General features: G+C 42.5%; 1 protein-coding gene across 1 annotated transcript in view; it reads left to right on the top strand.

Annotated features, from left to right (window-relative positions):
- LOC306644414 (uncharacterized protein) overlaps window positions 1-25,117 on the top strand; it is a gene marked incomplete at its 5' end in the record, with an annotated part of 41,892 nt that extends 16,775 nt beyond the window's left edge. The window contains 2 exons of the mRNA XM_079111370.1: window positions 18,003-18,129; window positions 23,420-25,117. Of these exons, the coding sequence (XP_078967496.1) occupies window positions 18,003-18,129; window positions 23,420-25,092 (1,800 nt within the window). The 3' untranslated portion in view covers window positions 25,093-25,117. The remainder of the gene's footprint in view (window positions 1-18,002; window positions 18,130-23,419) is intronic.
- Between the last annotated feature and the right edge of the window lie 382 nt (window positions 25,118-25,499).

The following is a 25,499-nucleotide window of genomic DNA, read 5'->3' as shown; positions in this document are numbered from 1 at the left end:
ATATATGTCCATATACATATATGTGACACATTCATATATAATAGCACTTTTGATGGGCTCATGTTATAGATTGGTCTTTTTAATGATGAGTTTTGGCATCTGCACATGGGGTGTGTAATTGAGTCTTTTATGTAGTTCTGTATATTTTATTTTCTCATAAATTCTGTTCCACACATTTCTTTTTAAAAACGTGTTCAGGTGTGAAATACAACATCCATGTGACTCCATATGAAGCTTACATGGTGTACAGTTGTGTCTGTCCTCGCCTTGTCAAAATGTCTTCGGTTAAGATTCCCCCACGTAGACTTTCTGTCACTGGGTTCTCATTTCCTCCTCTGACACTTTCCTGGTCCTCTGTTTCAGAACTGCCTGGCCTGAAGATCCCACGGCTGGCATGTCTCAGTTCTCTTGCAGTGTCTTGTGGATATCAGTACCTGGGTCTCACCCTGTTAGGGAGCAGTCTGAATTCAGGGTGTGTAGTCTCTTGGAGTAGCCGGGTGCCCTGCAGCAGGAGGGAATCTCCTACAGGGAGATTCTGTACCTTTTATGCAGAAGACACTCACCTCTCTCCTTACCTTGACTCTTGTGAACATTGCCACAATGAAGAGGAGAGCGAAGTCATTTATTTACCATCTTGGCTTAGTGGCAAAGCATCCCTTGGTTCAATCCCTGGTACAAAATAACACCACCACCACCTAACCCAACTCAGGATCTGTTCTCTTTAACCCTTTTTCTTCAGTCCTGGTGGGGACTGCTGCCCACGGAAGTGCCCACACACCCGTGCAAAGCCACTCCTCCGTGATCTAGGGACACATGCATGGTTACCGTTTCTCCCAACATTTGGGGTTTGGGGTGTATTCCGTTGAATGCAATGGGTTAAAGTTGGGACATTCAGTGCTTGGTCAGATTCCTTCGGGAAGGAGTTGGTAGGCCCCATCCCTCTGAGGGGGCCTGGGGAGCGGGCCAGGAAGTGCTGCGCTCCCCTTGGGCTTCCGTGGGGGACTCTTCGGTGCTGGCTACACGGAAGCTCAGCTCTTACCAACAGCAGTTTGCAGAGTTTGCTGGCAAATCCCTTCTAGGAATCAACTGGGACCTTGGAGGTTTAACTTCCTCTGTCCTGGTCCCAGTGAATGGAGCCCAGGGATTGTCATGGCCATAGAAAACTACCACCTTGTCCTCTGATGTATATCTAGTCCCTTCCTCTGTGTGCATCAGATAAATTCAGATCCGAACTACATTCAGCTTAGGTATGCCATATTTGTGACCCAGTCTTCTTTACTCAGGGTGACACTGGATTTGGGGTATTCTGCCCCAACTATAAGCACATTGCTCAAGGCAGGACTCATGCCCAAGTCACCCCAACTTTTCCTACTCATCTGAGGGTAGATATTTTCTCGGTTGCCATTGTATATAAATCTCTCAACTCATTTATGAGTCTAAGAGGGTCTCAAAACAGGAGCAGGTGTTTGGTGTATCATGAAGGGAGAGCCAGGAGCCCCCTATTCTGCTCTGTTTGGAATATCAGCCCCCTTAACTTCTGCTTCTTGGGGAGTACTGTGCTATAACCTCAGGGCCACACCCAAGCTGCACACGCTGCCTCCAGTTCTAACATCTACCTTTGGGTTGCGTTCTATTAAATACCTATCTTGATATGTATTAAATATCTATCTTGATATGTATTAAATACCTATCTTGATATGGCTGGATGTATGTGGGCCCTTCTATTGCACTTAATACAAATGGTTTCTGTATACGTATGGATTTATCTATGGAATCTTCTGTATTGTTATTCCTGGGTCTTTATTATTTTAATATTATAGTTTAATAATACACAGTAGTGTCAAGTAATGATAGCTGCTGTTTTGCTCTTATAGTTCAGAGATTTCATAGCTAATTTCACATATAGTTATCCTTCCAGAAGAATTTTAGAACCTCTTGCTTTGATCCCTTCTTCTATTAAATATAAAGCATACTGAAAATGTTTTAATAGCATTTATTTTTTAAAAGGTAATGTGTGCATTACAAGCAAAGAACAAAGTCATCTAGTCCCAGCAGCTCAGTTGGATGTGTCCCTCCAGGTTATGCATAAACATACAAAATATCCCATTTTGTGTGATTGAGATGGTAGTGTGTATTGTGCTTTTTAAAAAAGGAAATGTGTAGAATTTGAGAAAATAAAATATTTAGAAGTATATAAAAGATTCAGTTACCTACCACATGTGTGGATGACAAAACTCATGAAGAGGATCGTTTCTCCCAAGTTAATCTAGAATAATATATCTTTTATATACTTCTGTATGTTTTATTTTCTCAAATTCTACACATTTCTCTTTAAAACATGTGTATGGATTAAATACAACGTTCCTGTGGCACTTATAGAAAACTTACATGTTGTTTTATACTAGTTTAAAAATTGGGTGTAATATGACAAAGCTTGTGTCTGCTCCTGGAAATGGTGGTCTCCCAGTTTCTCATTCCTCTCTCTGGTGCGTGCTCCTTGGCCACGCCCCTGGGCTTCAGCTCTGTGGAGCAGTACATTTAGACCCTTCTGTGTCATTAGGGTTCACAGGTGTTGCCATTTCTAGGAGTCTCTTTTCTGGTGGGGGAGTATCAAGTATCTTCAATGGAAAAAGCATTTCCACAAATAGATAATAACAACTTAAACTCCATCTTCACTTCACAAGAACTCATTTATTCCATATGTTCATCAATACTGTTTTTTAATTTCGTGCATGTGATGTGATTTTATTTCACATTTCTCTTAATTTCCAAAAAGGTTGAGTCTTTTATGATTATTGAGCACTTAGATGTAATGTGACTGTTGAAGTCTCTTGCCTGTTTTCTTCTGGGGTTCCTCTTTAGCTCTTTCTTTCTATAAGTCTTTGATTATATGTGAGGCAATCAGTTTCTTTGACTCTGCACTTCTCCTTGCACCATTTAATGGTATCATTTAGTAGAATTTTTATTTTAATAATGTATTAAATTAATGTAATTTATAAAACTTTAAAAATACTGTTTAACTTCAAAAAGAAATAACTCTTTTTCTTGTTCCTTTCCCCTTCTTTTGTGATACTGGAGAATGAAACCAAGACATCCTATCACTTAGTTACATCCTCAGCCCTTGTTAAAATTTTATTTTGAGACTGTGCTGCTCAGTGCTGGGGCTGGCCTCACAGTCGTGATCCTCCTGCCTTAGCCTCCAGAGCACCTGAGACTGCACGTGTGCTCTACCACTTGTGACCCAGCCCACCCTTTCTTACATCGACTTTCCAATGCTTTACATTTTCTTTTTATTTCAGTACTTATTGCACCTGAAATTGAGTTCTCATGTGGTGTGAGCGAGGGCACGATAGCTTCCTTATCTCACACGGATGTCCCACTAATCTTGCAACCCTCCAGGGATGATCCTGACATGAATTTCCTGATAATCCTTGGTTTAGTTTCGGAAATTGCCGGATTTCTTTCCTGATACTATCTTTTACTAGATGGAGAACATGTACGCTTGCTGGCCAGTGTTTCTGTCATCTCTTGTGCTTGTGGCAACTTGTGTTCTTGTCTTCTCAGGTTCTGACTTACGGGGACTAGAGTTTGGCTGAGATTCTCATCAGTATCTTCAACTTTGTCAAACACAGGGGCATTGCAACCTGCCTTTGTCTCCTTCTGTGTCCATTTTGTGTTTTTTCCAAATGAGACGTAAGATAGAAATGTTTTTAAAGGGGATTGCGTTTTGATTTTCATATTATTACAGGTTGGCTCAGGGACGAGCTCCCTGTTTACAGGTAGAAGACAAAGGCCACAAAAAGAGGGAATGGCTAAGGATACCTTAGGAGGTGAACTCCAAGTACTGACACCCGCCCATTAGTCAGTGTTTAAAGGTTTTCCAGAGAGTGTACAAATAATCATTTGAAAGAGACATGGGATCAAGGGCTCTGGGGAGGGGAGAGGAGGCCTCTGAGCAAATCCACGCTGAGCCACCTGAGTGTGAAGAATCAGTCCCTGAGGGTTCAACGTAGGATCACAGAAGAGATGAGTGGACACAGCGCAGTGGACAGTGTTTTTAAAAAAAAGCCGATCCTCGGGCTGGGGATGAAGCTGGGTTGGTAAAGTGCTTGCCTTGCGCGCACAAGGCCCTGGGTTCAATCCCCAGCACCACCAAAAAAAAAAAGATGATCCTGTCAGGACTTGGTCCCGCCCACACACCCCAGCTTTTCACGCGAGCCCACGACAGCTCTGCCCAGTTCCGACCTTGGCTGTTGAGAATGTCAGTGTGGGTGATGCCCTGGAGCCTGTGGGCAGACTGCTGGCCTGGTTCGTGCGGAAACGCGTCAGTTCAGGGCCACCTCCGCCTGCCTCTCAGACACCCACACGGCTCAGGATTTCATTGATGGATGAAGGGAACTTGAGGGTTGGGGACAAATAACGGAACTCTGAAAGTGTAAGTTTGCAGAAAGCTCATGAGTCCCACATGTCCTATCACCCTACTCTTCATAATTTGCACAGGAGGAGTTTTTCTGCGTAATAGAATCTACTGAAGACTCCCACATTGGTTTAGTGAGCAACAGGTTAAAAGATAATTAGCATATCGTTATCTTTTATCATCAAATTCACAGTAAAATAGGTACGTGATTTATTTTTCATACTTTAGATGACTTCTTTTCAGTTGGATAAAATCAGGCCAGGAGCATAGTTTCCTAGTTTATTTTATTCTTTGTTTTTTTGTTGTTGTTGTGTAAATTTAAGTTATGTAATAGTATGTTCAACACTATATACAAAGATAGAATTAAATAACATAGATAAGCAATTTCAGTCCCCAGACCAGGAAAAAAAAATTAGATGTGAGATCAAAGAATCCTCTACCATGAAGCCAGCACGTACTTAGGAGGGGACGGGAGAAGAGTGTGTTGGCTGAGGCTGCGGTGGGTCAGACTCCGTGGGCTGTAGGCAGCAGGGAAGTTTAAGCATTTTTACTTGACTAATATTTTGTTCTGGCAACTTAAAAGCAAACTGTCCAGCTAATTGTTTATGAATGTTTGGATAGTTATAGTTAAGATAAGGAGGGCCACTGGGCACGCTGGGGAGGCTGAGGTAGAAGGATCATGAGTCAAAGCCAATCTCACCGATGGCGAGGTGCTAAGCAACTCAGTGAGACCCTGTGTCTAAATATTTAAAATAGGGCTGTGGATATGATTCCATGGTTGAGGGCCCCTGAGTTCAATTCCCTGTACCAAAAAAAAAAAAAAAAAAAGACCATCATAGTTATAATGGAAAGGGTGCCTTTTTAAAAATTATTTTTATTACTTTAGGTACCAGGATTGAACCCAGGGGTGCTTAATCAGTGAGACACATCCCCAGCTCTTTTATATATTTTATTTAGAGATGAGGTCTCATGGAGCTGCTTAGGGCCTCTCTCATTTGCTGAGACTGGATTTGAATTCAAGATCCTCCTTCAGCCTCCCAAACCACTGGGATTACACATGTGTTCACCACTCCTGGGTCTGAAGGGTGCCTGTCTCCTACACTGCTGTAGAGGAACACAGAGGAGGGGCCATGTGTCCCTTGGCTCTTTCCTGAGATGACCTCCCTGACCCATCTTCCCCTGCTGCTCTCCATGCTCTGTGCCTCTCTTCCATGTTAATGTCCTGAGTTACGAGAAGTGCCGGGGACCAGCCCAAGCAGCAGAGTCCAGGGGTCCTTGATGGCCTGAAATATAAAAGCCCCGAGTGATTAGACGGCGCAGCGTCGGCGATGGACAGCAACCACACAGACTCAGGTCAGTGTTAGGTTGCTGACAAGTTTATTGAATTCACCAGCAATTTTTATACCCTTTACAAACTTACTAAGAATAAAGGAGGAAGTTTCAAGGGCATAGATAACAGAAGAAGGATTTGGGCATTTAGCCAACAGGCGCCATCTGGTAATATCTTATCTTTATTAACTAACATATTTCTGCTAACCTAAGTAACATTAAACAAATATTTTTATAATGAATTTATTTTGACCCGACACCTTCAGAACATAGCTTAGACGTGGAAATATTATTTAAAGTCTAACTTCTCCTTGACCTATATTTGACACTGCCACTTAAGTTATAGACTAGCTGACACTCAGTCTTTGTAGTCTGATATTGGTTTTTGTGGTTCTCTAGGCCAGTGTCTTCTTAGATATGTATTATATCAAGTCACCTGGTGGAAGATAATTGGAGATCAAAGTGTATGTTTTTAATAGGTTTTCTTTCTGGGAAAACTGAGGCCTGCCTTTGATCTGAAAAGCTTATCCTTATTTAGTTCCTGCTGTGGGAGGCAGCTGATGTTCTACAGGACTAGATGTAACTAACGAGCTAAAGGAGTTTTTATTTTTGCCTTAGAAGCCTGGGAAAAATCTGTAATAGAAATTATCCTAAGGGAGTCAAAACACTGTTCCCAAGAAAAAGACACAGGACACGGTTGCTCAAGAATATTTTTCACCCTAAGACCCATAGAGTTTTGTTTTGCACAAGTCTCATAGGTATCATTTGTCTGGAACCTGAATAAATCATTTAATAAAGTTGTGTTCCCTTTATCCCCCAATGCATTTATTCCATGAGAGAGACTCTGCAATGAATAATATGTCAGTAAAAACAGCAGGCACAGAAAACCCCAGAATATGCAGATGGCTTCCTGGCAGGACCCAGTTTTCTGATGAGACCTTGCAAGCATCTTCCAGAGGAACCTTGTCATGCTCTGGTAAGGGTCTTATTTGCCAAGTGCCCCCGCAGAGAAGCCGGTAAACGTAGTGTTTTCCCTTAGTCTGAGTAGTTATTTCAAAGTATTCAACATGTTAGGTAGTTGTAGTCCCCCCAATTTATAGGAAATGGGTAAGAGGTGTAGGTGATATCCTGGCCCCTTAAGTGGATTCCCAGTTAGGCAGAATACAGCAGGTGTGAGCCCCACACTTGTGGTACATCTGTTGGCCAGTGTCAGATTTGAATGATTGAATAACCAGCTGCTAGGACATTGGTTGGTGTTGTGGAAATTTACTCTTTTTTGTTAGAAGTGGTTGCAGAAAACAGACATCATAGGTCAGGACCTTAATCTGCATCTAGCCGTGTGTTGTTCCCCGTGAGAATCATAAGCCTGGGTGAGGGAGCATCCCCACACTGTGAAAAGGGACACAGGGTGAGTGGACCTCACAGAAGCTTCCTTAGCTCTCGATGTCCTCGCTACACTCAGGAGTGACCCCTGCAGGGCTGCGGCTTTGCAGGAGAGTGCGCCCAACGTGGGCATCTGTTCGCTCTAACGAGTCAGTTTCCATTGAGCCGCGGGCACTGCAGGCTGCCGACCCGGCTGGAGTCTGTTGCCTCCTTCATGAAATCTTGTGCCACACGGTTCCAGTTTGCCCTCGTGTTTGGGATTTTTATTTTATGATTTGAGTGTTAGATTGTTAATTATGGTTTGAAATCTGAGCAAATGGGGTGAAACGCTCTGAAGAAGCCCAGGTCATTTTTCCCACCAAGCCATGCTGAGTTTAATGATGAGACTCCAAACACCCTGGGGCCCCAGTAGGTAAACACGGTGGTGGCAGTTCTGGTGCGTCTCCCTGTGTCCTCCTCCTGCACACAGGGACCACGGTCCTGGGACTCTTGTTCCTGCTCCTGACTTTACTGTGTGTTCCTCAAGGGTCATTGTTTTGCGTGGGTACATTACTTCTGAGTGTTCCGTGACATTCCTTCCGTCGCTATTCCATTAGGATCATGTTTCTTTTTTACCGTTTCTTTGCCTGGGTCTCTTGGACACGTGCTGCTGTGCTGCTCTCGGGGACTCTGTTGTGCCCAGTTGACTCACTCACTGCTTATGGATCTTGATAATCTATGACATTGAGCATTTATTCTCATGTGGTTTGTATCTAAGAATAATTTCCGTCATTTTATTACATTTAATTAATACATGTTTATTACATCTTCCTGTTTTACATATTTTACTGACAATACATCTTCATTCATATTTTTTTCATACATATAATTTCTCAGGGGCAGGGTGAAAAGTGAGAAGCACCCAGGAAAACTGCTCTGGATGTGGGAACTCACGCAGGAGATTTTATTAGGCAGATGAACAGCGTCTGCCCTGGAGAGAGAGAGAGAGAGAGAGAGCACGCAAGAGCGCATGGTGAGGGAGCTTCGCTTAAGTAGTTGAACGGGCCAGTTGCTGAGTAGTTAAAATTCACCGCCTAGGGATTAGGCCAGTGGCTTCCAAGCACAGGCTGACAAGTGGACCAATAGCTGGCTAGGATGGCAGGCTGACAGCTGGGGTGCTGTCCTGCCCCCTTTCCTTCCCCCACAGGGGTGTCCTGCCCCTACCACCCAGGAGGGAGCCCTGCAAGGTAGTATGATGCGTTGGTTGTAGGCAACCCAAGGCCCAAGGTGAGGCCGCGGTGCAGGGCAAACCTAGCACCCACCTGCTGCCTGCCACAGCCAGGAGACACCCAGTGGGTCCACGCGGACAGAGCGCTGCATGCACCAGCAGCTGCGTCTGCCCTCCAGGCAGCCCACCGAGTATTATATTCCCCCGTTTTTGTTTTTATAAGAAAATCCTTTTGGGCGCGTGGGCAATGATCCATCTTCAGTAACTGCTTCCTGCTGGGTGTGGACATAGAGCCGATTCAGGGGAGGGAGGTGTCATTGCAGCAGGTGGGGGTTGGGGACTGGATAGTTCCTCTGGGGAGTGCACTTATAACCAGACTCCAGTTCTTCCCTGTGAGGTCCTGATATTCCCGTAATACAAGCTGATAAATACCTGATTGGTGGACTTCCAGGCAGTACCCTTCCTGAGAGCACTTCCCTTTTCTAGTGAACCCACAGGGTGACTTCCATCAGAACAAGTTGGAAGCAAATTGGAAGAGAGACACTCCTGATCACCTGCTCCAAGGGGGTGCTGTTGAGAGCCAAAGAGCTGTTAAAGTCTAGGGCGCTAGCCAGGAGATGAGAGAACCCGCTCTCAAGTACATCCAACATCCCGGGGCCATGAGAGGGTAGTTAATTTGAGTCTCTGTTAAGAGTGGATCCTCAGCTGTGAATGTATGTAAAATGTGTGAGACACCCCTGGGGACAGTAGGAGTAAGTCTTCCAGCAGTCCGGTGGGCAGTCTGGGAGGAGGAAATGACTGGTACCCAGACAGATCTATTGGGAAAGAATCCAATAGTTAGGAAAATGGCAGACAGAGTGAATGGCAGGGGAGGCAAGAATGTAGCTGGCAGTCCAGTCCTCACAGCTGGGCGTGGTTGTCTGGTGTTCTGGTCCTCAGTGTTCTGGTCCTCAGCCTCTGGAAGAAGAAGAAGAGTGAAGGGCTTGATGGCCTTCAGCCTAAGATGGAGACATCCCACTGGGGTGTCCGAGTATTGGTTGGAAGAAACCTGAGGGTTAGAAGCTGGAGAGGGGTTTGCAGACTGAGAGTAGAGTTTAACCCAAGAAACGTGTAGCCATCCTGGTAAATCTTGCACCTTGACAACCATCAGTGTAGCCAGGATCACCATATGGGGTCCCTGCCATTTGGGAGATAGAGGGGCTGTAGCCTCCTGAGGAGAAATAAGAACTTGGTCTCCTATTGAAGAGGTTGAGCCAGGGGGCCAGACGAAGGCTTAGGCAGGGAGGAGCTGGCATAACCCCAGAGGAATGCTCGAATGTGGTTTAGGAGAGGAACGGATATGTGATAAGGAAGAGGGGAAGGAAGGGGCACTATCCCAGGGGGAAGGATGGGGTGACCATACATCAGCTCGAAAGGGGAAATATTAGCAGGTTTCTTTGGGAGTGAACAAAGACGCAGAAGAGCAAAGGGCAGGAGTTTAACCCAGTCGAGGTGAAGTTCTAAAGAGAACTTGGGTAAGACATTTTTAAGAGTTTGATTCATTCATTCTACTTTATCTGATGACTTTGGGTGAAAGGGAGTATGGAAATGCCAAGGGACTCCAAGGTGAAAGGGAGTGTGGAAATGCCAGTGGACTCCAAGAGTCTTGGCAAGTTGTTGGGAAACTGGGGAGATGAATTCAGGCCCATTATCTGACTGGAAGGAGGTAGGCACTCCAAAGCAAGGAATGATTTCATGAAGGGTGAAGGTAGAGACGGTTAGTGCCCTTTTGCTGGAGGTGGGGATGGCTTCAACCCATCCTGAGAAGGTGTCCACCATGACCGAAAGGTATTTAGATTTTCTTACTGTGGGCATGTGAGTAAAATCAAGTTTCCAGTCTACCCCTAGAATGGCACCATGGGCCTAGTGAGTTGGAAAAGTGGGGGGCCTGACGGCTGTAGGATTGGTCAGTAGGCAAACTCCACACATGGAGGAGAGTTCCTTCAGAAAGGAGATGTCAGAGGAGGAGAGTTGCAGATGAGTCTTAGCAAATTATAAGAGTGAAGAAAGGTTGGAGTGGAATAGACAGTGGAGGTAGGAAAGTATTTCCCGGTTGGGTGGCAGTGGAGGTGAGGGATCATGGAGAGTCATAATGGGGGCTGGCGTGGACGACAGGCAGCCCTTTTAGCCTCCTCATCTGCCTTGTTGTTGCCTGAAGAGATGAATGCTTGGTCTGTCTGATGGGCTGGGCCATGTACAAGGCCTATGATTGCTGGGAGGCGAGCAGCCTCAAGGAGGTTTAGGATGTAGCTAGAATTGGTCATGGAGTCCCTTTTGTGGTAAGAAGGCCCCTCTCTTTCCAGAGTGGCATGAGAAAGGACAATGTGAAAAGTGTATTTGGATTAAGATTGTGAGGGATTCTCCCTTCGCGAGGGTGAATGCGCAGGTGAGGGCAATTAGTTCTGCCTGTTGGTTGGTGGTAGTGTCAGGTAGTGGTCCTACTCTACAACCTTTTCCAGGGAGACAATGGCATATCCAGCTCTTCGAATCCCTTCATGGAGAAAAAAGCTCCCATCAGTGAACCATATGAAAGTAGGGTTGTGTAAGGCCCCCTCCTGAACATTGGAGGGGCAGGGGAGTAACTCCTCCAGGGTCTCAAAGCAGCTATGGAATATTGAAGCGTTAATGTTGGAAGGCAGGGGTAAGAGGGTGGCTGGATTTAAAGGAGGGCTTGTCTTAAAGGAAATGGAAGAGTCCTCAATAAGAGCAGTTTGCAAGGCTAACACCCAACAGGGCGATAGAGTTTGCAGACCTTATGTAAGAAGCTAGGACAGATAATGAGGGAGAGCACTTCAGTGGGAGCCCCAAAGGAAAGTTTTTTTGATTCCTGGGTTAAGACAAATGCTGCAGCTAATACCCTAAGACATGGTGCCCAGCCTCTTACAGTGTGGTCTAGCCTTTTTGATAGGTATGCTTCTGGGCTGAAGGTGGGACTGAACATGTGTCCTAAGACCCCCAGAGCAAACCCACCTTACTCAGAGACAAACAGGTAGAAGGGTCTGGTGATGTCAGGGAGGTGTAGGGCTGGGGCTTGAAGAAGAGCTTTCCTTAGGGTCTGGAAAGGGGCTTCCACCAGGTTGAGGAGAGTGTCAGTGGGAGCGCCCTTTGAAGCCTCACACAAGGGGGCCACCAGGATGGAAAAATTTGGGATCCAGGATCGCAAGTATCCTGCTGACCCTAGAAAGGAAAGGATTTCTTCTTGGTGGATGGAGTGGGCGTGTCCTGCAGCAATGCTTTTCTCTCTACATTGATGGCCTTAAATCCAGGTGAGAGGCTGACTCCTAAGTAAACAACCCAAGGCTAGAAAAGTTGTACCTTTGCTGGAGAGACCCTATACCCTCTGTGAGCCAGAAAATTTAGAAGCTTAATAGTGTCTCCTTGAGAGTCAGTCCTTGAGAGAGGAACTACGTAGAAGATCATCAACAAACTGTAGGAGAGAGGAGGAAACGAAAGTAAGAGAAGCAAGGTCCTGAGACAGTGTTTGGCCAGAGGCCGCAGGCAGGAATCAGGGAGTGTCTTCCACAGCTGCTTGGGACTTTGTCTGTCATGCCTCTAGGGCTCTGGGGTCTCCTCTGCTTGTGAGGCCCAGGTGGCTCTGCTGGGCCTGTGTCACCTCTGACCTGCAGGTCATGCAAGAACTCTGTGAAGGGTGCTAGGATACCAGGAATGCCAGAAAATGCAGAATCTGCAGCTTTTTGGTAAAAGGGAGAATAGGCTATAGAGAGATTGTGCCCTGTGCACTTTGTTGACAGCAGACATCTACCTTTCCCTTCTCCCAAGGGTTATTCACTTCCTCTGATTATTATTCCACAATATGAGAGGCAGGATCTCAAAACTTAGACCCTGTTCTCTCTAGAGCTGCTCACAGGACTGCCAACAAATCCTTCATTTTTGAGTTTCTTTCTCAGGTTCCAAAATATCAATTTTCCCTTTGATATTTCACAGAATTGTTTACAATGTTTACCCATGCAATATTCGAAGCTGACACAGAATTTTAGTTATCATATACCCCTAGGTAATAGATGATGCTTTTGAAAATGTTTGTTTTCAAGAGGTTAATGTTTCACATGGGTGGAGAGCAGAGAATAATCACCAGGCTCCGCTTTACAAAATCTTCATGCCTCCTCTTTTCTTCCTCAGGCACAAGTCATCTTATCACTATATGTTTTTCAATATTCTGGTTTTTTACCTGGGGTGTCTCCAAAATCTCGCATGTTGAAATATGGTCCCAACGGCAGCAAGGTGGAGAGATGGGCTTTAGACATGACTGGATGGTGCAGGCTCCGACTTCTGTGGACTCATCCGTGGACAGCTGATGTGCTGCTGGGAGGGCAACTCGCTGGGGAAGCAGGTCTCTGGGGTGGCCCTGAACCGGGTCCTCTTCCCCCGGCACCTTCCTCCTGCTCTGCTGCCTGGGCTGCCATGAGCTGAACAGCTCCATACTCCTCTTCCATGGTGTTTCTGTCTTGGAGTGAGCCTACCATGGACTGAGTCCTCTGAAACTGTGAGCTAAAATAAATGTTTCCACTTCTAAGTTGTTATTTTTTGCTACTAAGTTCACAGAAATGAAAAGCTCAGTACAACAGAAAGTTTTCTGAGAGGCATGTCCTTATTCAGTGTCCTATTTTTTCCCTGGTGCTGGATTCCAGAACTGCCTGGTGATGACACTCAGTACCCACAGGGATATTTCTCTTAGATTGTCTGCAGGCCACCAGCCTCCTGGCCATCTCTTCTTAGAGGACAGACTGAGGATCGGGGTGGAGACTTGGGGGAAAGCTGGTTGTCCCAAGGCTTAGAATTCTCTCCATTATCCATTTTATCTACATCTGTAACCCCGTGGAACATGAATCTTTTTCCTGTAACTTATATTACATGGAGATTTTTGGTGGTCCATGTTTCTGTCTTGGAGTGAGCCTCCTATGAACTGATTCCTCTAAACTGTGAGCTAAAATAAGTATTTCTACTTCTACATTTTTACTTTTAGCTACTAAGTTCACAGAAATGAATTCAATCATGGTGTTGCGGGGGAAAGGCAGAATTCATCCTCTTCTCTGCCTTTTTCTCTGAATTGTGAATGTAAGGAGAATACTCCAAAGTTCAAGGAAAACCCTCACCCTGCAAGGGTTCAGGAATCCATAATGTACTTCAGTGAGTAAGAGTAGGGATGGGAGAATGTCCCAGGTGTCAGGATGACTTGACTTTAGCCTTGGGGCAGCCCTGTCTATTTTAGTCAGCTCTGCTCTTCCTGGGTTTCTCACCTTGAAAAGATTTCTTTACTTACTTCAGCTTTAACTTTTCCCTAACTGTAAAATATATTTGATGAGTAGAGCTTCAAACATAAGAAAATAAATCCAAAGCTACAGGATAGAATTGAATTTTAGCAAAGGAAGCCAGCTTTCCATTCTTTATGTAAATGTTTTATTTATTTACCTTTCTTCTTCTCCAGAGTGTTCTTCATGGGTTTCTCATGTGCTGTGTATTTGGGGAGGTGATTTCAAGTAGAATTCCAGGGTTTGGCTTTGGAAATCCTAACAGAAGTAATAAATGGATAAAATCTCTGCTGCAGCTAGTGCTGCCAATCTTGTGGTTCTGGTGAGGGGTGACAGGGATTAGAAAAACAGACACACACAGATCGTGAAGGCGAAGGTGGGATCATGGGAGCCTGCTCTCTGATGGGGGAGCAGATCTAAAGAGTCACATCAGCAATCTTTTTTTTTTTTTTTTTTTTTGTGGTGCTGGGGATCTGAAACCAGGGCCTTGTGCTTATGAGGCAAGCACTCTACCAACTGAGCTATCTCCCCAGCCCACATCAGCATTCTTTATGTATGTCTCATTCTCAAGTTTAAGAGTATGCAAGCATTATTCTTTGTACTCAGAAAGTTAAAGAAGTAGAAACATCTGTGCAGCTTTTCCACAGTTGCAATGTTAGGGGATTTGTGTAGCACTCAAGAAGGTCCGTTGTTTAAATTCACTGCTAAGCGGGCAGGCTAAGGAGCAGCAGTCTGGGGAAATACTGTGGCCCTCTAGCATGAATATTCGCTGTCCCAGTAGCTGTGTGCCTGAGATCAAGGTCAAAGCTGATGAGACTCTTGCACAGGCAGGGTGTTACCATAGCAGCTAGGCATCCTGTGCCCTTGCACAGAAACTTTTCCAGACAGCAGGCACGCCACAGCCATGAGGGCATCAGAGAGCCCCGATCTCAGTCTCTGCTCTTCCATCCTGTCACCACTCTCCACATCCCTCTAGTCCGGGAACGTATTTCCCATGGCTGTGCCCAGACTTGTAATTTATATGGGTCGATCTGCTGAATGTACCACCACAAGCCACATAGGAAAAGATAATAGTTATTGAGACATATAAAGTGTATACAAAAGGAAAACCATCCCAGGTAGCATGCCAACTCAGCACCGGAGAGACATCACGGGCATTTTGCAGCATACATAACCAAAGAAAGCAGTCTTGTCATCTCTGAGTTCTTCTCATCTCTCTTAAATGCACTGGAGTAAACATGTAAAGTTATTGTCTGGAGCCACTGGGCTCAGTGCCATCAGTACATTTGGTCTCCAGACCTGGATCTGGCCAGGAGCCAGGCCTTGAGAGCAGAAACCAGATGTCTTTTAAGTTTTTAATGTTCTGGGACAGAGAGCTGTCCTTGAGCGGGGGCACTTCCAGACCACTGAGTTTCTCATGCAGTTGTTTACTCCTTGCCCTGATTTCACCTTTTGTAAGCACTCTCAAACAAGACTCCATTTTTCTCTACACCTTTTTCATCATAGCTGCAGAAAAATGAATGCAGTTTTTAAAAAACGAGTGGTAGCTGCATAGGAGAATTCAAGTTTTACCAAATAATCAGTTCCTCATCCATGAAGGCCTGTGAGAGTGAATAAGTAATAGATCTTATTATCTGGATATTAGAATTTAATACTAAAATATGTGAGATATTTTTGGCAAGTTCTAGAATTATTCACATGCTTTATGATTTAGTAAATGATTTGTTATAATGGAGATAGCAACCAAATATCTTTATTTTCTGAAAACACTGGATGCTTTTCCTCTTGAAGTGTGCGTGCTGTTGCTTTACACACTTGTCGCCTCCCATAGACAACAGCACCGAGTCTGGCCGGGCGAGGGGTAGGGTGGTGCATGCCTGGGAGGCCAGCTACTCAGGAGGCTGGTGCAGGAGGATTGCTCATCTATCAGCCTTGATAGCCTAGGGACTCGGTGTCTCAAAACAATGAGAAGGGCTGCAGATGTTGCTAGTGGAAAGTCTGTAATCAGTCTTGGATTCAGTCCCTACTACAAGACAAAATCCCACTGAGGGCGAATACTTTTACCCCTAAGTAGTGGGTCCTTCTCATTTAAAACTAAATGAATGAAATAAGGATGCAGAGAGTCTGAGCTTAGTGACTTCTAGTTAAGTTCATCTTGAGTCTGCAAAAGAGGATCCCGGGGACCCTGCGTTTTGTTTTTGAGAGTGATATTGTCTGTGTGTGGGTTTAAATTGTAGGCCATCACTCCTGAGAAGGAGGAAGGTGTAGTTGGTTTCCACATGTGTGGCCTAGGCCAGGCATTAAATTTTCCTCCTAAACTACCTCTTTTTGGAATGTGCAGACCTTTACTTCTCTACCATTCAGGTTTGTGTTTAACATCTTTTGGCCACTTGGCTTAATTTTCTTCTCAGAGTAGTCAACTTTAACTCTTTAAAATATGTATGTCCATATACACCCCCTACATCTGGAGCCTTCTGTTGCACACTTTCATCTAAGCCATCCAGGCTCACATGACCTGCAGGATTGAAAAGGTTTTCTGTTTTGACAAATGAACCTCAGAAAATCTTGTTATCTTCAATTTCCACTGGAGATGTTTTTGGATCATTAGATGTTGCTGAAGAAGTGAATTGTGCTTTGTTTCCTTTCCATCTGGGTGCTCCATTATCTGTAAATATACAAGAATCCATAAAATTCACATGGTTGCCACCAAGAACTTAGTGAGTCCTAAGAGAACAGAATGCTTAGTAAAGACTCAATCTCTAGCATGCCAAGGAAAGTCTCCTGAAATACGCTATTATGTCATTTTGTGGCAGTGATGATGTGTCCTTTTGTGTTGATTGATACTTCAAACCAATTTGTTCTGTCATGGTTCACAGTTGTTTTAATCTTACTTGCTTAGTATAAATGCTGTCCACCAGATTTTCTCTCTAAAATGAATATTTTCTCTTGGTCGTTAGGCATCTTGGTAGGATTTTTAAAATAATCTACAGGAGCCATCATGTTTGGTACAGAAACCCTCCTTTCTTGGTGGTTTTCCCTTGTGCCTTGCTTGGGGGCGTGCAGCCTCTGCCTTTTCGTCACGGAGACCCTGGCTTTATTCCTGGAGCTCCGGAGGCAGACGCAGCCCTGTGGGCGTCACTGTGTCCTGCCTGCAGCTCACAGACACGCCCCTTGTGGCTCCTTTCAGGGAGGGAAACCGGCATCACATCTTCCCAAGAGTCTGAAGGTTATAAAGTGCACCGCCTCCAAATAGCTTTTGATTATCAGGGAAAAATTAGGCACGTAAAAGACTCAGTCACTTATTTTATTCCCTATCCTTAAATGTGTGAATCTCAATGGTGTCTTTTAAAATGGCATCCATCCCAAATTGACTTATATGATTTCATTTGCATGAAAATTGTCTGTTGCTTCAATATATAACATTGATATTTCTATGTGTGTGTACATGAAACATAGATATTTGATCAATTTCATCTTGTTTCTTCTTAACATGTTTCCATTAGTCTTCTCATGTATAATCGCGGTCCTGGCTCTGAAAATACTTCTACCATTCACACTTTATCCTGACTTTAATGCTCCCTTTTTTTTCTGAATTACAAGTCAAAAAAAACTTGGGTAAAAATCAGACTCTACCTTTTACTGAGTGTTCGACAAAATGTCATAAAAGTTGAATATCATTACTGCTATCATATTCTTTTGGTTTTCTCCATTAAGACATGAAAACCTCTTAGAAGTATATATTTGAAATGGTCAAAAAGAATTGTTGTTTCTAGTTGCTGTTTTAATAAAAGTATATAAATCCCTTAAAATACTTGAACTCAAATTCATCGATGATTTCTTTCCTGTAGTGGTCTACCTCATTGCTATTCAAGAGTTCCTCCTGGACCACTGGCACTAGACCACTAGATTGGAATCACTGCTACATGTTCAGAAAACCAGGACTCATCCCAGCTACTGAACCAGCATCTGCATTTTCTCTGGTTCATGTTTGTACATTTAAAATTTGAGAATCACCCTTCTTAATCACCACAACTTTCTCATCTGAGAAATAAACAGTTTATCTTATGATATATAAAATCACAATTAAAATTTATGTTCTTACATTGATGCCTTAATTTTACATTTTATTTTATGAAATTGGAGTCTATACAGGTTTTTGTGGACTTATGACCCTCTTTCCTCTGAGTTAGATAATAGAGAATACCACTGTGTTACCCAGTCTTTTCTCGAACAATTAAAGTCACTCACATACTTGAGAACCAGTTCTTCCAACTCCCATTTCAACTTCAGTCAACTTACAAGCTCTGCGAATGATCATATGGTGAACGTGCTATGAAGTTACCCGTTTTTGTTTCAGGAGCCACTGACATTCAGGGACGTGGCCATTGATTTCTCTGAAGAGGAGTGGGGATGCCTGGAGCCAGCTCAGAGGAGTCTATACCGAGAAGTGATGTTGGAGACCTACAGAAACCTGGTCTTCCTGGGTGAGCAGAGCCTCCTTCAGAATTCCTCATTAATCAGAATTCCTAATTGTATAATTTCCTTCCCTTGCAGAATATTTTTTGGGAGCTTCTGCTCTTTATGAATGAATTTCAGATTCTTGCTTTCAAGCAAAAGACTTGGGCAGTTTTTGTTACAGAGACAAAAATGTTAATATCATTTTTTTAGTCCTTAATCGCTCCCTTTCTGGAGGTGATATATGCCCTTCACTTTACCTTAGTGGTACTTACAGTAATTCAGTGATACAGAATGATGTGACCCACACATCAAAGTCGAGTTTCTTCCCTTTATGGTACCGGAATAGAAGTATCGATAGTCACAGGGAGAATTCCAACAAACAATCACTTAATTTTCCAATGAACACATCTTATTTTTCCTAAGCTGCATTTGGGCACGTTCTCTTGATTAAAGGAGAGAGCCCTGAGCCACGTACCCAGGTAGACAGAAATTCATGAAGCAGAGGACACAGTTAAGAGGTCCAAAGGTCAACAAGGAAGCCAGTCTTCCAAATGTTAGTGGAGAAGTTATTATGCCACAGAAATGATTTTCCAGAAGCTTAGACGCTTAGGTTTATTTCCATTGCTACATGCACTGCCCTGTGTTTAGCATATTTTCAACTTCGTTATTGTCCTCCTTCTCCTGACATGATGTTCCAGTATGTTCAAATTAACATAGCCCAAACACTTCCCTTGCTTATGAGGGTCAGCATGATCTGACAGCAGTTCCATTGTTTGGGGGTTCTCTTGAAAATCTCTGCACATTTCTGGAGACCTCTAGGTGAAGCCATTATAATATATTAGCATTATAAGGCAGTTTCTCTAATTTCAGTTGCATATTTATTCATTGAAATTACCTTATCAGAACTTATTATGAATACTTATAATGGATTTTCTGTGGAATTTTTCTGTCATATTGTTTCAGTCAGCTTTTTCACTGCTGACTAAGCAACCCCACCAGCACTATTGTAGGAGAGGAAAGTTTTATGTATGTGCTTATTGTTTCAGAGGTTTCAGTCCTTAGAAGGCCAGCTCCATTCCTCTGGGCTCCAGGTGAGACAGAACATCATGGCAGAAGAGTGTGGCAGAGAGAAGCAGCTCACATGATGATCAAAAAGCAAAAAGAGAGGCCTCCACTCTCCAGATACAAATACAATACCCCATAGCCATGCCCCCATTGAACCACTTCCTCCAGCCACACCCCATTGCCCCCCAGTTACTACTCAGTTAATCCCATCATGATTTAATTTACTGATAAGGTTAAGACTATAATCTAATCATGTCTTCTCCAAGCCTTCTTGGATTGTCCCACATGTGAGCTTTTGTGGGACACCATATCTAAACCCTAACACATATAATAAAAGTCAGTGATTCACAATGGATGCTCATTTTGGGTATTTGGTCACAGGTAAAAATTGTAGTTATGTAAAAGGGTCTGTAGCCAGGTGCAGTGGTGCACACCTATAATCCCAGTGGCTCAGGAGGCTGAGGCAGGAGGATCCAGAGTTCAAAGACAATCTCAACAACTTAGTGAGGTCCTCAGCAACTCAGTAAGACCCTGCCTCTAAATAAAATACAAATAAGGGATGGGGATGTGGCTCAGTGGTTAAGTGCCACTGAGTTCAATCCCTGGTAACAAAAAAAGAAGGCGGGGAGGTTTGTAAAATTATACATTCATGGTTATTCAGAATTTTGTTGGCTAAATTTCCTTTTTCTTTTTCCTTTTCTGTGTTTCATTTTGCAGAGTAGATTTTATGTTGTACGTTTCCTTTCATCAGTTAAGAAAGTTTTTATTTTTTTAACCTACATTTTATGATTCAGTGACAGTTTCCAATGTTTCACAAATTAGGGCAGTGTAAGAATAAATTAAAATATGCCTGAACCTTCTTTCCATTGCCAATAAAATTGTATTTGCTTCTATTTTTTATTTTATTTTTAATTTTTGTTTCTTTTGTCAATAGAAGTACATTTGAGATAAAATGTATTTCATAAGGTCTTATTCTAAAGTATGTTTTGTATGTGATAATTATTGCCACACCAACTTCTGTTCACTTTTGTGTGTAATATTCTTATATACTTTTGCTTCACGTTGTGTCCTTAGATTTGCAGTCTACTGTAAAATTCATATGGTTGCTTTTTTTTTTTTTGGTAACATTCCTTTGCTTCTTTTTAATTCTTTTTCTTTCTTTTCTTATTGGTTTAACTTGTGGTTGGCTGATTTTCCTGGTGACATTATTTGATTCCTCTTTCACTTCCCTTCATTCTTTCAGTATTTTTTCATTTACTTTGGTATTTTATAAAAATCATTTGGGCTGGGGCGATAGCTCAGTCAGTAGAGTGCTTGCCTTGCAAGCACAAGGCCCTGGGTTCGATCCCCAGCACCACAAAAAAAAAAAAAAAAAAATCATTTAAAGCTTACACTATATTTTAAACTGACAACAAATTAACTTCAGTTTCATAACAAAATTCAGTATATTTATTTGCACTTTGAAAATTATGTTTTTAATGGCACAGTTATATTTATATTGCATGACCATTAAGAGGTTTATGGTGATTTTTTTGTTTTTGTCTTTCAAATTCTATTGAAAACATAAGTATTGTATGCCCAATCATTCCAGTAAAATTGAATTCTATATTGCAATTTGACTTTCCCTTGCCAGGAAAAGATTTCATAAGACTTGTGTTACTGTGCACATTTATTTTATTTTTTAATATGAAAGATCCACTTTAATATATTTTGAAGGGCAGGTTAAGTAGTTATGTTTCGGTGCATTTATGTATATTTAAAGTTTTTATGTTTCCTCACTTTTGAAGGTTAGTACTTCTGGTTGCAGTGTGCTTAGTCGGTAATTCTGTTCTTTGACCCCTTTGATGCTACTCCGCAGTTCCTTTCTGCATTGCAAGGCTTCTACTAAGAATTTGACTAATAATTATATTCAAGTGCCTTTCTCGGTTTCACATCTTTTTCTCTTGGTGCTCTCAAGATTCTTTCCTTGTGAATATTGAAAAATTGAGTAAAATGTGCTTCAAGTCTTTTTTTGTTTTCCTGCTTGGAAGATAATTGAGCTTCCTGAGTTTTGATATCCACTTTATTGCTCATTTTTTAATATCTCAGACTTTTTTTTATTGATTTCTAGAAATTGCACTCAACTTATTTTCCACTGTCTTTTTTCCTCAGACCTTTTTTTTTTTTTCTTAATTTTTGATACTGTCTCACTATGTTGCTGGGGCTGGCCTCAAAGTTGTGATCCTCCTGGCTCAGCCTCCCAAGTTGCTAGAATTACCACCCCTGTTACTACTAATGATTTTGATCTGAATTTTATTCAGTTTTCTGTGTTCTGGTTTAGTTCACTAAACTTATTTCAAAAGTTCATTTAGGTTCTTTGATTAATTCATAACTCTTACTTTCCTAATGTTCAATCCCTAATGTTTTATTTTGTTTTTTTGAGTAAGCCAAGTGTCCCTTTATTTTTGTATACTGTACTATTTTTGATTTGTCCATTTAAAACCCAGCCAATAGCAGATTAATTATTCATTTTAGAAAACAATATGATGATAAAAAATTGAAAAATTGGCAGGTACAATGCTACATGCTTGTAATCCCAGATAATTGGGAAGATGGTCAAGAGATGGTTTGAGGCATGTCAGAGCAACTTAGTGATACTGTGTCTCAAAATAAACAGTTTTAAAGGGGTTTGTGTTTAACTCAGCGGTACAGCACCCTTGGGCTTAATCCCAAGCACCACACTTAAAAGTGGAATGACCCCATGATCCAGAAATGCACATTCTAAATAGGTATCCAGAGGAGATTAAATCAACATGTGAAAGAGATTTTTCAACTATCTTGTTCATTGCAAGCATTGTTCACCGTAGCCAAGACATGGACTCAACCTAGGTGCCCTTTAGTAACTGAATGAATAAACAAATATAGTTTTGCTATACAATCAATTAACACTAAAAAGAGATATCTTGTCATTTAAAGTGACCTGGGACAAATGTGCAGGACTTTGCATCATGTGAAATAAGGCAGACACAAAGTAATTTGAAGCCTCATCAGACTCACATGTGTAACTCAGAAGTGCAGAGAGTAAAATGGTTACTAGCTACTGTGTTGTGGAATGTTGATCAAAGTCTGCAAAATATTATTTTAATGGACATAAGAAGGTCAAGAGTTCTGTACCCATGGTGAGTGGAATGTATTATTTTTGGAGGGAGTGAGTATCAAGCATTGGAACCAGAGGGTCTACACCATTCAGCCACATTCCCAGCCCTTTCTTTATTTTTAATTTTGAGACAGTGTCTTGCTAAGTTACTTATGGCCTCTCTAAGTTGCTTGGATCTTGAGGTCCCCCTGCCTCAGCCTCCCAACTGTGGGGATTCTCAGCTTGTACCACTGCAATTGCTAACGTATTGTATTCTTGATGAATGTTAACAGAAATGAATGCAATGTTTTCTAAGCACTAAAATGATAACTATATGAAATGATGCATTTGTTAATTAGGTAGATTTAGTCATTTCACCATGTATTTTATTTTAAAATACTTTGATATACTTAGTATGTTAAATTTAATTTGCCAATGAAATGAATCAATAAATAACCAAAATTATAAAAATTATAAGGCAAGTCATTTGTCTTGATCACCATGTGTTGATTCCATCCAGGTAATACTGATATATGCTGTGTGTGTGTGTGTGTGTGTGTGTGTGTGTGTGTGTGTATGTGTGTTCACATGTGTATTTTTCCCATTAAAAAGAGTTGTCCATATTTTCTCCTTAGAGACCATAGGCTCTTTACCCCTGTTGAAATATCTGTTATTATCATGCAAAATCTCTCTCTTACATCCAGGTCTCTGTCATGGTAGAAAGAAAATGGTTTTCAGAAAGTCCCCAAGAAAGCAAAAATGTTCACATTTCACATTGCCCTTTTTCTATTGAGTGAGAAGAAGGAAGTAGATGAATTTTTCCTAATTGTACCATGGTGTATTCTGGAGGAGGAAGGCCTGTAGTGGATAAAAGTAGCACACTTTCCTTTCTTCTGCTATGTTACTCACCTTAATGACATACTCATCTGGGATACTGTGAACTCAGATGTTTTGGTTAATTCTCACAAAGTAATTTTGTCTTTCCATTGTTATTTAGCTCATATATTCATGGAGTTATGATGGCCTTCGATGTACTATTCTGCCACTGTGCTGATGTCCTGGCTGCTATAAATTTATGGTTTATGTTATATTCTAAGTGTAATATGTCAAATAATTGTTATTTTCATTTATTTTAGCCATGACCTCTCATCATGCCCAGGAAATTTCACCAGAGCCTGGCATAGAGGATTTATTTAACAAAGCGATAAAGAGAAGATATGGAAATTGTGACCTTGTCCATTTACAACAAAAGAAAATATGGAACAGTCTAGGTGAGAGTGAAGGTCAGAAATCATATTATAATGGGCAAGACAAATTAGTAGTGACTGTCCATAATGAAAACTTTACTGCCAACAGACCTCAAGAACATTTCATATCTCAGAAAAGTATTCAATTTATAAATGAAGAACAAGTTTCTCAAAGCGATCATTTTGAAAGTTTCTTTACAAACTGTCCATTATTCTGCAGTGAACAAAGAATTTCTTCCTGTGCCCAAATGTACACTTTCAATGATTGTGGGAATGCCCCTGTGTACTCATTACTGCTTAATCAAAATTCAGATGTAGATTTCTGGGAAGCATGCAGCACATGCAATGAAGCAAGCAACACCTTCAGCCAGGTCTCTGCCCCAAGCAATTACCAGTGTACTTATGTTGGAGGAGAAAAGTATGAATGTAGCAAGACACAGAAGAACTTCAGCTCTGGTTGCAATACGAGAAAACACGAGTGTGCTCATTGTGCCCAGAACCTTTACCATGACGACAGGTGTGGGAAGGTCCCTCCTCAGTGCTCAGAGCTCATTGCCCCTCCAGGTACTCAGAGCCAAGAGAAGCCTTGCACATGTGAGGAATGTGAGCGAGCTTCCCATCCAACTGCAAGTCCTCCTGAACACAGGGGAGCTCAGCCTGCAAGGGAGCCACGCAAAGTGAAGGAGCGTGTCCAAGCATGGAGTTCTGCACCCCTTTCTAAACATGACGGGTACCACAGTAGTGATCAACATGACAAGTTTAAAGAATGTGGCAAAACTTTGAATCAAGGACCACCCCCTGTTAAGCAGCACAGAATTCATACTGCAGAGAAACCCTACAAATGTGAACAATGTCGCAAATCCTTTAAGACTTACTCAAACCTTTCTAAACACCTGAGATGGCATAGCAGTGGGGAAACCTACAAATGTAAAGAATGTGACAAAATTTTTAAGAATTTTTCAAGCCTTACTCAACATCAAAGGATTCATACAGGAGAAAAGCCCCACAAATGTGAAGAATGTGGCAAAGGTCTCAATCGAAGAGCATACCTTACTCAACACCAGAGAATTCACACTGGAGAGAAACCCTACAAATGTAAAGAGTGTGGGAAAGGTTTTAATCAAAGCTCAAATCTTACTAAACACCAAAGAATTCATACTGGAGAGAAGCCCTACAAATGTGAAGAATGTGGGAAAGGTTTCAATCGAAAATCACACCTTACTCAACACCAGAGACTTCATACAGGAGAGAAGCCCTACAAGTGTGAAGAATGTGGCAAAGGTTTTACTCAAGGAGGATACCTTACTGAACACCAGAGAATCCATACAGGAGAGAAGCCCTACAAGTGTGAAGTATGTGGGAAAGGTTTTACTCGAAGAGCACACCTTACTCGACACCAGAGAATTCACACCAGAGAGAAGGAGAGTCCCGATGACAGCATCCCAGAACACCTGCTGTCTTTACTGAACATGCTACGAGGACCCAGAGCACTGGATTGCAATGAGTTTCCCCAGCAACTAACCACGCACTCAACCACCTTCCAATGGTGTGCAGCTTCGTAGGGCTGCTGACTTGGAGTGAAGGGATCCGCCTGATCCCTCCCTCCCTCCCTCCCTCCCTCCCTCCCTCCCTCCCTCCCTCCCCGCCCCTCCCCCTTCCTCTCTCCCTCCCTCCGTCCCTCCCTGCCCCTCCCCCTTCCTCCCTCCCTCCCTCCCTCCCTCCCTCCCTCCCTCCCTTCCTCCCTCCCTTCCTCCCTCCCTCCATCCCTCCCTCCCTCCTTCCTTTCCTTCCCTTTCGTTTTTCTTGTCCATCTAAGTTTATTTCTGTCAGCCTTTCTATTAGTCTTTTCCTTTTTTCACTTTTTTCCTCCCTCCCATCCCTTTCTTCGTCCAATGTCTCTATATTTTTATTTTCTTAATAAATCTCAATCCTCTTTCGATGACAGTAACAATCATGCATCTCCCTCACC

Source organism: Sciurus vulgaris, assembly GCF_902686455.1.
Source record: "Sciurus vulgaris genome assembly, chromosome: 14".
NCBI classification, from domain to species: domain Eukaryota; kingdom Metazoa; phylum Chordata; class Mammalia; order Rodentia; family Sciuridae; genus Sciurus; species Sciurus vulgaris.
Note: the sequence above shows the minus strand (reverse complement) of the source record. Positions and strands in the feature narration are given on the sequence as shown.